This window comes from Plectropomus leopardus, chromosome 2, assembly GCF_026936395.1.
Source record: "Plectropomus leopardus strain MGB_pleo_1.0 chromosome 2, ASM2693639v1, whole genome shotgun sequence".
NCBI classification, from domain to species: domain Eukaryota; kingdom Metazoa; phylum Chordata; class Actinopteri; order Perciformes; family Serranidae; genus Plectropomus; species Plectropomus leopardus.
In genome coordinates this window covers 37972139-37989695 of record NC_142177.1, presented here as the reverse complement: position 1 = coordinate 37989695, position 17557 = coordinate 37972139, and the positions used below count along the sequence as shown (strand labels likewise).

Here is a 17557-nt window from a genome sequence, read left to right as displayed (position 1 = left end):
TTAAAAAATAAATGAAAGTTTAAATGTTACCAAGGTACCAAACACTCAACACTGTAAAATCTAATAATGTGATCTTACTTTGAAAAAAAACCTAGGAAACTAATGCCCTTGAAGAAGGTATACAACTGTAACTTCATTAATATGGCTTTATAAGTAAAATTGAACTGAACTGAAAAATGTAACTATTAGTCCCAAGTTATTTTTACTAAATATCTAATCGTAAAGTTTACTTAATTTTTGTTTGTATATACTTAATTGTTCTTTGGTTTTTGAAACTTGAAAATAATTACAGTGGTGTAAATAAGAACAGTGGTGTTTAGTTAAGTAAATTTAGGAAGATTTAAAAAATCTATCAATAATTACAACAAAAAATAAGAAGCTTGCAGGGTTTTTTCAACAAAATACCATTCTAAACACCTGAAAAGGGATAGGTTTTTGTGGAAAAATAATAAAATCATACAATCAAAACAAATCCACTTTTAAGCCTTATAAAATAACTGAAAAACCTGAGGATTCCAACAGGGATCCATTGCAGTTTTTTCGCGAAAAATACTCAATCAAGCTTCAGCCAATGTACAAGTTAATTAAACTTTTAATAAACTTTCTCTTCAAAACAAATATTCCACATCTAATTGATTAAGAGAACATTTTAATCCCAAGCTAAAAAGGCAAGCCGTACCAGTTGAGACTGATCCAGACACCGTTAGTGATATTGCTTTTCCTTCTGATAGCAGAAGTCAATCCAATTTATAAACAGTCTCATGCCTTAAAAACACATTATTCAAAACCATAGCATTTTGTCATCAGAATTCTTTACTGGAACTCAAATTCCAGATTGCATAGTCTGATGGAGGACGCACACTGTTGCACAGCAGTCTGCAGCTCTAAATTAACTGTAGTTTTAAACTTGAAAGTTTGGCACAAAAAGCTCAACTGATAAAGCCTCGAGCAGCTGTTAACTTCTTGCATTTATGATAACATATGGTTGTGTATCCGTTTTAGTACTCTTCATAAATAAGTTTTACGTTCCATTTGTCTTGTATGCTGCTGAATAAATTTTGTCTGCTTGGCTTTTATGAAGAAAGCGATGAGTTACCCTGAGTTGAATTAGTTTCCAGTATAAATCTACTTTTCTGATAGCACCTTTATAAGTTAATGTCTTCCAGTGCGTTTATTGCAAATGACACAAAATGAATTTCAGTTGTGCAATATGTCATCTTTTTGGTTCCAGAGGGGTTTTATAATCTCAAGGCCTTACCTCCCTACCAGCCTTGCAGCTTTTGTGGCTGTCAGTTTACCGCAGCTGGGTCCTAACATGCAATTCACTTTGGCCTTTGGCTGTGTTACCTTGTCAGAAACAAATTCCCTTCAAGCGGGAATCAAAACTCTATTTGAACACAATGTCTTTGTGTATCCCTATAATTGATTTGGTCATCACATGGCATGTTGCATTGCATTTTGGGATTGTTTTCAGAAAATGGGATATGGAAGCTGTCATGTAGCTCTCAACAGATCTGGACTGGAGAGAGAATGGATAGTATAGCACACACACTCTTACAAAGATGCATAACATTCACTCCAGCTAGGCTTGGGCGGTATGTAATAATTTATACCTTCATACCTGTCTGAAATTTCAGGGGGGTATAGGGTATATGACGTTATAAATGAGTGGCAATAACCCCCGCCCCACCTCCCCCACTGCGAGTTCATTACGTACTTTCAGCTTTTCAGACTACACAATACACATTAAAAAACACCATATTGTTAAGAAAAGTAAAGAAAAGTAAAATTCTCACTCTAATCTTCCTGCTTGCTTAAGGGTATTGAAAAGCATACCTTTGGGATTTCTAAATACCCTGGTGTACCGTCATATGCCTGTGATACTGCCCAAGCATTACTCCAACCAGCACTCACACTGATACACATACACATACACAGAATTTGTACTTTCAGTACTTTCTATAGGAATGACATTCAATCCTTTCAAATGTATCGAAGTTATTAATAAGTGTTCCAATACAGTGGAGCCAGAAAGGATTATTGGTTTTCATCGACAGGAGTTCGTCAATAATCAGCAAAAATGGTATAATTTTCAGCTGTGAAATATCTGGGAAATAAACTTTTTATACTTTCACACTGGCAATAGCCTGGTCAGGACATAATATTTTTGGGTTGCCCATCTGTCCCATTCTCATTAAAAAGATTTCTTTGGTTTCCCCTGAGGGCATTTGTTCAAAGGATTCAAGGATGAACTAATTAGAGGTTGACAGTCGGAGGTCAAGATCACTGTGACCTCACAAAACATGTTTTTGGCCATAACTCAAGAATTTATACGCTAAATATTACAACATTTCACAAAAATACAATATAATTATGAAATGATGTGGTTTTTCATCCAAAAAAACAAAGGTCAACTTCACTGTGACATCTTAATGCTTGACAAAAAAAATGTGGCTATTAGTTAATGCCATAATTTAGGAGCAGAAGGGGAGACATTTGGTCAGATACTGAATGGTGACACTTATCTTGGGTATCCATCTTGAAACTGTGCTGACTGTGCAGATCTTCTGTGCTGCCGGGTTGAAGATGTGTGTGAAGTATCCACATTGTTGAAATTTGTAGCTTCTTTGCATCTTTGCATCTACATATGAGTCTGGATTCAAACTGTGACTTGACTGGTTGGTGGAGGCATACAACAGCAAGGCGGTAGTTTTATGTTTTTATTTCAAATGGTCGCCATTTTTGTTTTGTGTGTGGTAAAGTTCATATTGTTAACACCACCCCCACTTCCTACCCCGAGATGACGTAGCATTTAAGTGGTTTTAGTTCTTTAAAGCTCTAAAGTACTTTGTAAACCCTGTCCTGCTGACCTTAACATTAATGTCAACATGAATGGAAATTATAGTGTGTGTGTGTGTGTGTGTGTGTGTGTGTGTGTGTGTGTGTGTGTGTGTGTGTGTGTGCGAGAGAGAGAGAGAGAGAGAGAGACAGGAATTTAGAGTCAGCCATTAGCATTGTCCATTGTTTACTAAGTTATGGAGACAGATGATGTGTTAATCCATAACCATGTGACCACACGCCATGTTTTAACACACACACACACACACACACACACACACACACACACACACACAGAGCGCTGTGGCAGCATAGTTCAGATTAGTAATCCTGTTAAACACACTCAGCCACGCTAACACTAATCCACAGAGGATGCATCCCACAGCTGCCGACAAACAATACCTATAAACCAAACCTTCACATCAACCCTGATATAAAACACAAATATACACTCATACACAGTACATAACATGCATAACGCACATGCATGTTATGATGTGTACATGTACTTGAAATAAACATGTACTTTGCCAACATACTGCCTCAAATCCCCAAATACATATAGCCTATTTTATTATCTTACTCTCCAATTAAATCCCTGCATCAGGGAACCTCAACGTGCTTTGCTATGGGGCCACTTTTGCAAAATGATAGGGGGTCAGGGGCTAGTCGCAGAAGCCCCATACGTGTTTTTAGGATTTTAGTACATATCTCAGATTTTAGAACTAATCAAGATTTTTGAACGTTTTTCTGATTTTAGAACATTTTTCAGATTTTAGGATGATTCTAGGTTTGTAGGACATTTCTAGGACTTAAGGTAATTTCTCGCAAATTTGGACTCCTCTAGGATTTTAAGACGTTTCTAGGATTTTAGGACATTTGGGGCTGTACCAGGACTTTAGTTGGGGGGCCAGATTTGGCCTGCAGGCCTTAAATTGAATATCAGAGCTCTATGCAATAAATATATGATAAAGGTAAGAGTCAGTCATCATATTTTCGAAATGTTCAGTCAAATTTGCACATACACACACACACATAGGCTACACCTATGCTCAGCAGCGATCTGTACCTGTGACACGTGCGCGCACACACACACTGGAAAGCAGCATTTAATATGCCATTCAGGCCTGCTGCAGTGCGTTGGTAGCTGGGAGAATCAATCTTCTCTCCATTTGGATGAGATTATGTTTTTAATATCTCTGGTTTTGCCCATAATTCCTCCCTGATAATTTTATCATGCTCTCCGAGTAGGCGAAGTAAAAAGAAAAAGAGTGCAGAGAAATGTATAAATGAAAAGGATATTACACGAGTGCGCATATACACACATGCACACAGTTTGTGTGCATTCAGGAGCAAATGACATTCTGGGAATTAAAGCCAATATCATCAACAGCCCACTGTTGTCACAGTTATAATGGCAAACACTGACAAAGTCTCCTTCAATGCATTTATCCTTCTTCTATTGTGTGTTAATACTGATGGCAGCTCTTCCTTAGACATCAAACAGTAGGACAAAATTAGTATATTCGAACACAGTACTTTATTTCCTCTCAGTTTTTATGATTCATGTAAAGTAATTGCCATCCTGCTCACAAATCCCTCTTAAAATAACAGTGTTCATCATTTAACAGAAAAATCAAAGAGCAACACCATATTTGATATGTATCTTAAAGTATAATGTAGCTTATTTGACTTGATCCACAAGTTTTGGATCAGCCCGCTCCACCAATTTAGTGTTTCAATGGGCTTCGAATAGTTAATCACTGTGACAGGTGGGATTAGTATCATTGTTAAGCTGTTGTCAAGCATTTTTAAGCAGTGCACCAGAATCAGGTCCACGGGAAATGTGCTGAGCTTGTAAGCCAATTTTTGCAGTGGTTAAACAGCAGTACTGCAATTTTCAGGGTCTTTCACATGATGTCATTGGGCCCAAAAAGTCTTTCCCCATAGTCTTACATTGGGAAAGAGACATTTATTAATCAGTGGACACATTTTTTGAGCACACAAACCTCTTGAAATGACTCATTTCCCTGTCAGAATTGAATCCATTCATTCATAACATTTCGAAAGTCTGAAAGAACCACAAGATAAAAATTTTGATTCCACTCAAGTTAGCAGAGTGCTAAACTTGAAGTCAGCCACTCTGCTGGCAGAAGTTGGACGATTGTTGGGTCTGTCCGTGCGCGGAGGCCTAGTGTGTCTGCTTTGTGGGCCAAGTGACGTGGAAGCAGCGCTTAACATTGTTTAATTTTTCACACGGCAGTTGAACTATTTTGGCTTCATGCACCACTGAGCAACTTTCCTAGCAAACGAACCCAACCGCCAAACTGTATCCAGTTCTCTTAATACACCCATGACCAGAACCAATGAAGAGAAATCACAACAATGGCAAATGCTATATACCGAATTACAATGTAATTTACAATAACTTCCAGGTTCTGGCAGTGCATCAGTGTGGACTTAAAATTACATGATATATTCAGCCGGATACATCAGTGTCTAGTGATTGGTTAGAGGAGATCAAATCCTGCTCCCCTACAGAAATCATTAAAAATGGATGCAATGTCAGACTGAAGACAGAGTAACAAGTTGACAATTCTGTCTGATATCAGGCATATATAGTATAATTCAATAAACCAGTAACCTACACTAGACCGTGGGCACTGCAAAGGGAAAATATTTGAACAGTTTATCTGTGTCCTCAAAAAAGCTCCTACCCCAGCAGTACTGAACCAAACGGAATAAAGTCATAAAGTGATCAAACAGTTCGTCTCTCCTCTCTATTGACTGTGTAACATAGACCTTGGCACCAAATTTAATTTTATGCTTTTCTAAGATGATTACTTAGCAAAGAAATTAAATAAAATAATCTTTCAAATGTATTCCTGTTAGTATTATTAGGCCTGTCTTGTAAAGCTTGGCAGTATCAGTTCCCTCCACATTTATGAGCTGAAGAGTATCTGTGTGCTTAAATTCCCTGTAGACACCACTAACTGTGTTGTTGTCCATGCCTGCAGTATTCCCCTCGTGGGAAAGCCCTATCATCGTGAAGGCCAAGTGGTTGTGAATCCTGGCGTCTACAAAGACAGTACGAGCAGTTATACCTCTCAGATCGATATTTCATGTTCTTTCTCTTGGGAGGATTTTACAGGAAAAATAAAGAATTTAAGACGCTCTTCTTGCCATTACCGCACAGGCCCCCCCACTCCTCTCTCCATTAAGGTCCTCTCCACTACAAGTACAGACGAGTAATGTTGTGCTCAGCAAGAACGCAGGTTGATAGTGCTCTCAAAAAAACCAAAGAGGATTTGTCATTTTGTTGTCTCATTTGAAAAGGAAAATTGCCCACCTTTTTATTAACCTTGCCTTTCAGGCTTTTGGAACATGCTCTTAATACATGCAGTGTAAAATATTTAATGTAAGATCTTTATTTTTAAATTGGACATTTGGACATTCAAACCTGAATCAATCTCAGTTTTCTTGTGCTGCCTTCAGATATCTTTCACAAGATTTAAACCTTTGAAACATGAGCAAATCGGTTAGATTTCTTTCAAAAACACAAGAAGAAGGCGATCGGCAACTTAGCCTGAAATGTAACGCAAAGCAAAAAATTAGTAAAGGGTGACAAGAAAATGATCAGAAAATTATATTTAGAAAAGAGAGGAAATCAGTGGAGAATCAGCAAGTAACTAAAGAAAATATCAAGAAAGCAATATAAATGATTTTTAAAATTAAACATTTTCTTATTGAAATTTATACATATATTATTCATATTTATCTTGAGTTTTTGCAAATTTCTTGTTAAGTTGCACATAGCCTCTTTCCTTTTTTTGGTAAGAAATCATTTTTGCTCAGGTTTCAAAGTTTTAAGTACTGGTTATTAAACCTTAGTTAGCATCTATTCCCGGGACCATTTTATTAATTATTATCAGTCTAATAATTCCATTTGAGAAAAGCTGAGAACATTTACCTGACCAAACATGATGTTTAGATATGAGGCCCTCTACTGTTCGATCTGCTTTTTTTAGGGACCTGATCCATGCCAAGAAAATAATACCCACACCACCTGCCAGCACCGATGGCAAGACAGCAAGATGGATCTATAAATTGTACATACTTAAGAGCCACCTGTGAGGCGACGGTGACAATACAATAATAAACGAGGCCACGTTGTCCTCCATATTGTGTTTGCACCGGTTGTCAATCAATCCTATTTTGCTGTGATGATTTGCTTTGCCTCAACTCTTACGCCCTTGTTACGGACGCAGTCGCATTAGATCACTTCTCCTCTGCACCGGTCACAACCCTGTCACAGCCCGCCTGATTGGCCGGGCGGCGCCTGAGCCGACCAATCGCAATGTTAAATGAAGCTGAACCCGTCGCCAGATGGGGTCCTCTGCTCTTACATCATGAATTGTTGAACCCAATCAGCAGGTGGGCCGGTGAAGTGCGAACAAATGGGGTCACACTGTAATGTGTCAGGTGACACATATTGTGGATCACTCAGGAGGGAAATTGAGGTTTAATACAGCCGTGAGGTGATTATCAGGGCAAAGAGTACAGGGAAATATGTGAGCCGGTGGCTCTCATGTAGCTATAATGTGCTGCTACACGCTGAAATTCACACGTCTTTACACCTTTACTGATGACAGATGTGCAGGCTGAATCTGAATGTGTCCTTCCTGGGTTATTTTCTGGATAGCGTTAATGGGATAAAAAACAGCAGGCCACATGTTTTTTAAAAGTCAGAGCTGCCATTGCTTGCATTAGATGGGTGAAGTTTTAAGTTGAAATTTGCAAGTTCAGCTGTATCTTTTCATGTGTGTTGGTAGCACATTGAAAATGCTTGGCAGCGGTATAGGCTCAAATGGACCAAACATATTGTTAAATTAAAAGTAAGATGAGATTTATTCCCCTTCATTGTAGTGTGATTTGTAGTGACGTGAAGCAAAATATTGTTAAAGGGTAAGTTTGGTATTTCTCAAACTGGACCCTATTTTCCAATGTTTCTCTTTCTACTTGACAAATAGGAGCAACAATTTTGAAATTGAGAGAGATGCTTTCCATGAATTGTCAGACATGAATTGAATAATGATCTGAGCCTGTCAATGGCAAAATGAAGCATGTTCAGACGGCACTGATGAGGACAATATATAGAGAAGAAAGAAAGAAGAAAGAAGGTGCTGCTCAGACAGTCTGAGAGTTGTTGAGATCTGAGTCCAGATTAACTTTCAAAAACAGATGGACAACCACTTTGCCTTTTCTAGATGTGATAATAATCACAGCTCTAAGAGCTCCATAAATTTGGTCTGTCCAACCACATTTCTCACTTACCTTTTTATGCCTCTATCTCTGTCTGCTTCTTTAGAAAGATTTAATCAAAGTAGGAATCAAGTTATAAACACCAGGTTGTACAGATCACTGCTATTAAAAAAGGCTCTCCTCACACACCCACTTAGTGTCTGTAAATCAAGCTAGCAACTAAAGCCTCATTCCCACTACACAAAAAACCTGCTAACATCTGGCTCTTTAATACAATGGGAATTATACAATCACCAATCACAGCTGGGTCACATGTGTCAGCAGTAGACACGAGAATAAAAGAAAGACTAATAAGTAAGAGATATATAAAGAGAAGTAACAACCATAAAGTTTCCACAAGCCTCTGTCTATGCTCACACACATGCTTATCTGCTATAGAGCCGTTTACACAGCTCTGCTCTACTGGCAATTGAAAAGCAGTTCTAGCCTATTTTTAGTGGGTTTATCTGTGTTTAAAAAAAACAGCATGAAAGAGGTATACGCTGCATCAACGTCTGCAACTATATTCAACCAAATCAGCATAGTGGATGAAGCAACATCTGCCCTTCATCTTTTCTTTTATCTTCAGCTTTCAGATGTTGCAGTCACTCCCAAATTTTTAACTAAGAGTGATATTTTTTCTACTAAAGTTGACATAAAACATTCAGAATCCATTTAAAAATCCTGTTTCTTCACCAAGAAATGTGTAGTGTACTTTTCAAAAACTACAGCACTTAAATACTTAACGCCGCCATTAAAATGTCTATTTGATGTCTCATTTCTGTTGAAAACATGCAGGGAGAAAGAGCTGTTTTCTTGTGCATTAAAGCGTAGGATGGAGAGTGACAGATGTATTTTCTTAATTTTTTTTCAAAGATGGTTCAGCTTCAAGATGGGGGACGCTGTCCGTGATTGGGTTACAAAGACGGTGAATGTGTTGTCATTGAAGGCATTCAGGGTTTTTAAAGGAACATCTCATCACCGCTGCTATTGAGGACTGCGGCAGCTATTACCGAGCGTGCCAAGGTTAGGTGCTTAAGCCGTTAGCTCGGTTGATTCTACTGCCAACCTTGTGTTGTTATAGCAGAGGGGGCGAAGATGAGAGAGACAGGGGATTAAACCGAACTCCCACGCAGCAGTATTATTCTATTAATCGGCTGTCTTTGTCTATCAAGGTTATAACAAGAGGCTGCTTGGTTGCATGTCTGTGAGCGAGCAGGTGCATTTAGGTGTAGGATCGCAGGGTCCTGCACTGGAGGGTTTCTCATCTTTCTCTTTCCAGACTTGTTTTTATTTTTTTACTCATGTCAGGTTTCTTTTCAATTAAATTCTCCTTTTACCACTTTTTTCACTTTCTTTTATCTCTCTCATCATTTATCCCCATCTTTCTTTCCCTCTAAACATTTCTGTCTTGATGTTTTTCTTGCTTTCTCAGTCTTCTCCCACATGCACTGTACCTCTTTCTTATTTTATTCATGTATTCATTATTTTGTGCTCGCTTGTATATCTGCCCTCGCAGCCCTACGTATTTCTTTCAGTGTATATCTCTTTGTTATGTGACCTTGCTTTCATTCAATCCTCCAATAGAGGGGCAGCAGCTTTATTAATAGTTTTGTTAGTCTGTTTTTTCGCTTCCGAGCAACATCTCTGTGAGAGTTGAAAGTGTAACTGGCACATGAGCTGGTGTCTGACAAACACTTGACACTCTTTCAGTGCGAACTGCAAAATGTCATCTGAAAATACTAACTGGCCGTAAAAAGGATGTGTCGAGGTGGCAGGTACTCAGTGGATATGTAGTTTTGTTCTGTGACTGCAGAATGTGACACAGCGTGTTCAGTACAGTTCAGCTGCACGGCTCAAATTAATTGCTTTTTTAAGTTTTACTTGAAATAATTAAGTTTTCCTCAATTTTAAAGTCTTGAAGTCATCTACTGACTCTTGAAGGGATACTTTGCTGATTTTCAACCAGCTTTGTGGGTAGTGTGTGTAGATCTAACCAGTGCCTAGATATCCCTCCTCTCCCAAACACTGACAAATAACATAATTCACATAAACCGGTGGTGTTTTGCTGGCTCCTGGGGCAGTTGTTCAAACTTTAGGTTGTACTTCCGCTTCTTTCATCCGCCACTGCGGACACAAAGAGTACACAGCTGATCAAAAAACAAACTTGGTCAGAAATCCAGTCAGATGGTAAAACTAGACAGTGCTGATCAAACATAAATCAAGATTATGTTACCACACTGCCTATTTTTTGCCTAAAATGTTTTTAGAAATATATTTTTTTATATTATATAAGCTCTTGCATTAATTTTTATTTTAAATATATTTTGATCTTTTTTTCATCGTAATGGTGAGAGTTTTTGAGGAGGTGGACACCATACTGCTTCCTGCACAGTGAAAACAGAGGCCAAAAAAAATGGAGATCAAATCATGCTGATCAAAAATAAACCAATATCCCACCAATGCTGAGCTGCATATTTCTAACCTCAAGAGTTTTTAGAAACATGTTTTAGCTTATCGTTTTACTGTAACACCAGATCTGGCCATTTTCTATTGTTTGACACAAACCATTCCCCAATATATAACCCACCACCAGGAGCGTTATTGATCTGATCAGGTACATAGCATTCTGGTAGTTATGGGTTTTCTACCTCTTCTGCAAGAGCACCCTTTATGTCCATTTTCCTTGGTCATATAGCATCAATTTCATAAGTATTTGCGTCTTTCTACTGCAAAGACGGCCTAGTTTAATGTGTGGAAGTTCTTTATATCCGTGAAATACTCCTTTAATTACATCCATAATGCACTAGAGTGTATAGAAAACAAGCTTTCAAGACAAAAAGACAAAAACAGATATAGTAATTGTATTTTCCTGTTGTGATTATGTCAAAAGCTTATAAGCAAAATATGATAACATAAACTGAAAAACATTACATTTAGACTTCTGAAACATAGTGACAACAAAGTTATGTTTTTGTGAATAGGTTGTTTAATAAGGAAAAACATGACAAAAGAAAAGATGTGAAATGATGAAATTACCATATGGCAGCAGAAATGATCACAGCTCATCCTGTAGATGTGTATAGCATACAGATCCAACACACACTGTTATTTTGCATCAGAGAGAAAAAAAAGAAATAGTTAAAAAGATTAAATTTACCATGTATCTTGATAATGTTTTAATCTAAAATCACATAAGCCATATTAAAGTGTATGCATCATCAGAGCAATGTTGAAATGAAGAAATCTAAGCAGCAAGCAGGAAGCACAACACACTTCCTCTCTGCATTCAGAGGTGACACTCGCTCCGTCTTCATCTCATCCTCCTTCACTGGCTGCACTGTCGCTCATTCAGTCTATCGACAGTCACCTCTGGCCTTTATAAACCCATCCACGGATGCTCTTACCTGCGTGAATACGTATTGTCCTGCAAAATCCACACTGCACATCAACCTTGCGCTCACCTTGTCCAAGTGTTGTTTCCTCTCTGCTGTGTTTGTTCATTTGTTTGCCAGCTTATTTAATTCTCCATGTGCATGTGTGGAGTTTAAACCTTGATGTCTTTGTATAACTTTTACATTTGTGCATTGTTTGTCCTGGGGCAATTTTAAATGTTTGTTTGTCCTGCGATTGAAGTCGTGAGTCGCTTACAAAAAAAAAAAATGGCTGAAATTGTAAGCACTCTTCCCTTTACTTTTCTTATTTTTATCTTTTTTTTTCTTTCTTTAGGATAGATTGTTAAATTTAAAACAGAGGACTTTTTTGTGCCCCTGATGTTTCGTAAATTTGCATTAAAATTCTTCCCAATGCTAAATTTTTTCTTTCTTTTTTTAATGTATGTATATTAATACCATGTTCATGGTGCCCACATGGCTGTTTCACTCAAAATCTTTAATATCTGTTACCTGTGCTTTAAGAGAAGTTTTTTGTTTCAAAAGAAAAAAAAAGACTTTCAATTGACAGCAAAAAAGTAAACAACAAAGCAAAGTCGCCACAATTTTGAAGTCTGTGTTGCATTTTTGAACACAACTCTATGTATCTCTTTTTCGTGTTTGTTTTGCATGTTTTCCCATTTTGCCGCTGTTTTCATCCCCTGGCATTATGTTTGAGTTGTTTGGCTCTTTGCATATGAATGAATGGAGTGTCTTCACCTTGGGATAAAGTGGCGGAAGTGTGTCTGTTTGCGGCTAACAAATGTATGTTTTTCGAGTGTTTCTCAGAAAGTGTTTGTTAATCAAGGGTGGCTACCATCTTTTGTGTATGGGTGTTTATATATGTTTATGCATGCCTGAGTGCCTGATTGTGTTCATGTGTTTATCCATGTGTGCATGCACCTGTGTGGTCCTGTCTTTGTGCCTGGCTGTTTGTATATGGTTGCCTACTATTTGACTATGTGCATACCTGTGTGTTTGTGTGTGTGTCCGTGTGTGTGTGTGTGTGTGTCCGTGTGTGTAGGTGCGTCCACACAGGACTCTGATGCAATGGAGCCGGAGAAGCAGGTGGACAGCACAGTGAAAATGGCCGGAGTGATCGCAGGAATCCTCATGTTCATCATCATCCTCCTTGGCGTCGTCCTCACCTTCAAACGCAGGTAGGTAATAAACACAACATCAGGAAGGTGCTCTGTTGAGCATTTTAATGTTGTACCCTCACAGCAATTTTCTTAACCCAGAGACAACCCTGTATAATCTGACAAGTTGATTTTACTTTTAAAAAAAATAGGAATTTTTCTTGAAAAATGTAAGTTAATATAAGTATCTGTCTTAATTTGTTTTTACTTCATATGTGATTGTTAAGTTGACCTAAAATTCAGGTATATTTACTTGATTTTGTGAAGTTTTTGCAACTTAAAAATGCAGGTTTAATTAAATCAATCATTTTTACTTTTAGCAACTTAAGTAAATAAATATATTTATATATATATATATAATACTATACTTTACTATACTATACTATACTATATACAGTATATTTATTGGTTGTGCAGGTTGCAAACTACATATAAATATTTGTGTAGTCTTAGATATGTTAATGAAGACTAACAGCAGATCCCCTAACTTTATCATTGGCAATATCCTCAAGTTATATCAGACTAACTTGGTTTACTTATGTTAACACTTAGAAAGATCATATTAATTTTGCTTGTCACTTTTAAGTTGCAACAACTTCACAAAAATAGGTAAATACAAATTTCAAGTAAACCAAACAATCGGGTATAAAGTAAACAAAACTTTTAAGTTAGAGCAACTTCTCAGATTTTATATTTCAGCAATATTTATGACCATTTTGTTATTGTACACTTGACAACTGCATATGTTGATGAATAATATAGTAAATTTAGCATCTTTAAACCACATGATTAGATAGATAAATAGAAAGATTTATGGATAGACCTCAAAGTGTAAATTGAATGTGTCCTCATATATGCAGGTAGAAATGAATATGAATAGGAAGATAGAAAGCAGATGCTCAATTTTACACCCATGGAAAGTTTATGTCTTGAGGAGGAGGGGAATTCAGTTTAATAAGGAAGATTGAATCTGAATTAGAAATGCTTCTTGTGTAATTTCAGTATCGCTCAACAAAAATCTTTCGTAGAGATTAGCATTTTATCAGACTTTGCAGGTTACACACTGTTATGATTGTGAAGGCCACAAACTTTTGTTTTATTTCTTAAGGCAATTTTAAAGGTCAGAATAATGTATTAAATCTGGAGATGTACTTAATCCCCTCAATGCCTAAAAGGCAAAAATAAATAACAATGATCGAGTTGCCCAGAGTTTAGATACCTAACACCCAGTTGAATTGTATGACTTTTTTCCAGACAAACACCGCTGTCTGGGTCTTTGTTAACATGCACACTGGCTTGCCACCATCACCTGCATTTCTCTCCATTACTTTCTCTATTTCTCTTTTTCACTTCATCCCTCTCTGCCCGACTCATGCTTATAACCTTTGTTTTGCTCCAATGATATGTGTTTGATTTTTTTTCTCCATTTTTTATGTTTGTGTCAGCTTCTTACTTCACAGTCAAAACTTCTACAAAACTTTGCCTTGACATAATAAAGTAAATGACAATTCTACAGCAGGATCAGTGCAAACAGACAAACACAAAACATGCAAATGCATTCCAGCAACCACACTGTGGCACTTTTTGTGATGTTAGTAATTGAAGCACAAATGCACTACAAAACTGAGAGTAGAGCCACAGGGAGGTGGAAGAGAGGGGATAAGGATTACTTGATCTGATCGCCCAAGGCGCCAAATCCTTTCATACAAGCAGACATCAAAACAAATAATGGTGGGTACTCGAAACAGCGGGGCTGTTTTTCAAAAATAATGATGGTGGTTGGATCCTCTAATAATATGCAGAGTTGTTATTTTGACTCTTTCCAGGTGGCAATGTTTGGATGAGATTTATTGTGAGCATGATATTCTTTATGTCTTTAGATTGGCTGAATTTGTTCCTCTAACACTGGAAAAAGGTTATTTTGGTAACCGAGGTAGAAGCTGGATTGGCAGCTGCAGTCAGTATGTTTACATGCACAGTAATGTCAAGCTACAATTATAGCTCGAATAGGCCATTTAATTGATCGACTGTACTTGTCCCAGTATACTATACAAGCACCAGGAAGAATTGATTTATTGACAGAAATCTGTCCAACTCTGCTGTGGTAGGTGGCGATATGCCCCCTTTCAGCTAGTTGCTACTGGACCTTCTTCCATTTGACCTTTTACGTCAAATACCGAACAACTTAGCACGCAACAAAGGGGTTGCATGTCAAATGGTGAAAACACTGATAACTTTTTGGCGAAGTACATTTCGTATGTACTCTACTCTCTACCCATAATTTTGTCTTGTTTTCACCCCTTCCGCTTTTTCTTTTGTTTTTCCCGGCTTTCCTCTACAAATTTATGCTGTTCAACTTCTGGGTTGTTTAGTCCCTGTCAGTGCAGGGACTAATCGATTACGTCGATTCACTTCATGTGTAACGACGCGCCACACTGTTTTACACAGTGCATGAGATCGTAATGAGAGCGTGAGTAGCAGCGATTATGTTGTTTTTGTTTTGGTGCTCGTGTATCGAGTCGGAGCGTGCACACTGCTCGCCAGAGCAGCGCCTGTCAGGCGCGTCTGAGCTGCGCGTCAGCTGCAGCACATGTAGAGAAACGGTGGCTCGCCGTTTTTTTTTTAAGCGTGATGCTCGCATTTGTTGACTCTATACCACTTTATACTGCAGTTTAAAGTCTCTCTGTCACAGAGATGAGGAAATACAAAGATGTTTGTTTTACCTCATTTCATTGCTTCCCTTTCAAAACAAAAGCTATCTGTCTGTGTCTCTGGACAGAATGCCATCAATTGCTGATACAATGCATTTTACTTTGAAACATTAACAGGATGGGTTTGTCAGCTGTGCAGGAGCTTGTATGTATACACAAATGAGAGGAATATGTGCTTATAAATATGAAAATACAGCACTCATATCAGCAGGCAGCAGTATGCCTTACGGCCCAGTTAAGGCTGGTCTATTTTGATGCAGAAATAATGTACCAGTTTTAATTATTTCTGTTAGAGAAAAGTTCTACTGTTATTCAAATTGCACTAATTTTACTGTAAGATATTTTGTTGGACTGCTGGATTTGAGGTTTGTTACTGTAACAAAGAGTAACTGTTTTGTTAAGTAACTTGAATTTTTCATTGGTTTATGTATTTTGCTTTTGGATTGCTAAATGTAGATTGCTCTACATTCCTTTTACTTGAATGGAACAAGCTCTTGCATTCATTTTATTTTGGAGAGACTTTATATCAGATTGTAAAACACAGATTACCAGTTAAGACTGGGCTATTTTTTGTTGGGGAATAATGCCCTGCAGTGTTTTTAAATGTTATTTTCTTTAAATTTATTAGGAGGAAACACAACTTTATACATATTTAAGTCATGCCTTCATTTCTTGCTAGTAGAAAGGACAAGACACCGTTTGCACTCATGCAGCATGACATTAAATATGTTCGCAGCAAACATATAGCAAAATGTCCAATGCCACGTAAGAAAAAACCCAGCCACACAGAGGCCATGGGTCTGACACCACTGCTACACCACAAACTAGCAGTTCACTGAAAACCAGGTGAATTTTTGTTTTCACCACATAAACACAAAGCACTTACTGTAGGGCTGATCAAACACAACTGAGGGACATAAAAATACATGCACAGATGGAAATTCAGTGAGGGAAATTGGCAGATAATCTTATCGCTATTCTGAACACATGACATCCATTGCAAGTGAGCAGAAGAGGATGGGAATTCAGAGAGGTCAAAGGGTCAGCCAGCAATGCTAATCACAAGCTAACAGAAAATATCTCAAACACCAAGAGGATAAAAATCTATCATAGCCAGGGGCGGGAAATGCCAGAAGTAACAAAATGCCAGAAGTAACAAGATGGGTGTAAGTAGAGACTTCAGAAGGTGGAGAATATAGGAGAGGAGAGAAACAGGAAGGCAAAAGGAAAAGAGGAGAGGAAGAAAAGAAAGAAACTGTAAGGTGTTTGAGAAATGTGAAAACATGGCAGCTCTGGTTAACCTGGAGGTCAAATGGATATGCTAATTAGATGCTAACAGGGCATAATATACATAAAAAGGCCAAGTAGAGGGCAAACACCACCACAGTGGATGTTGGAGAGAGAGAGGAAAAAGATGCAGAAGAAGAGGTAGAAAAGAAGGAAGCTGTCAAAATGCTGTTCGGATGTTCTCATGAACTCAAGCTAACCCAGGTCACCGGTCAGGGTTAAAGATCCCGGACAGGTCAAAAGGAGTCATGGAGCACCTATTAGCATGTCACAGACAGAGAGAAAGAAAAGCCGAGCGGATATGGAGATGATCACGGCATTGGGGTGAGGATAATAAGATAAAAGTGAAAGGAAGTTACAGAAAGGAAATATGAAATATCCAATCTAAAGAAAATGAAGAAAGGTAAAAAGAAAATATTGCATATGTAGGAAAGAAAAATTGCAGTAGAAATTTGTGCAAATACGAATAAGATAAAAATAATTGATTTAATGTAATAGTGAAGAGTCTTGACAGAAGTGAGAGTGAGAGTTTAATTCCTCAGCTGCAAGCACAATGCTACATGTAGCAACATGCTAATGTCAGGGAGGCATGTTATGTTGGTTGCTGATGTTGTTAGAAAGACCAGAAAGATAAATAATAAGTCATATTAAGATATAGTATAGTACTGAAGCTATAGGAGAAAGAAATAACTTTATTCCCAGGTTGGAAATCCAATGCTACATGTGTTAACATGCTAATATCAGGGGAATATGCCATTTTAGTTGCTGAAATTGTTAATTTCTCCCTTGTGTTCCCTGCTGGAACATGACCGGCTGTGTTTTGAAACTTTTCTTAAAAGTTTAATGGAAG

General features: G+C 37.7%; 1 protein-coding gene across 13 annotated transcripts in view; it reads left to right on the top strand.

Moving 5' to 3' along the window:
- ptprt (protein tyrosine phosphatase receptor type T) overlaps positions 1–17557 on the top strand; it is a 475570-nt gene that overhangs the window by 282341 nt on the left and 175672 nt on the right. For all 13 annotated transcript variants that reach the window (XM_088070228.1, XM_088070218.1, XM_088070225.1 and 10 more), the window contains one exon: positions 12595–12730. In XM_088070228.1, coding sequence (XP_087926354.1) covers positions 12595–12730 — 136 coding nt within the window. The remainder of the gene's footprint in view (positions 1–12594; positions 12731–17557) is intronic.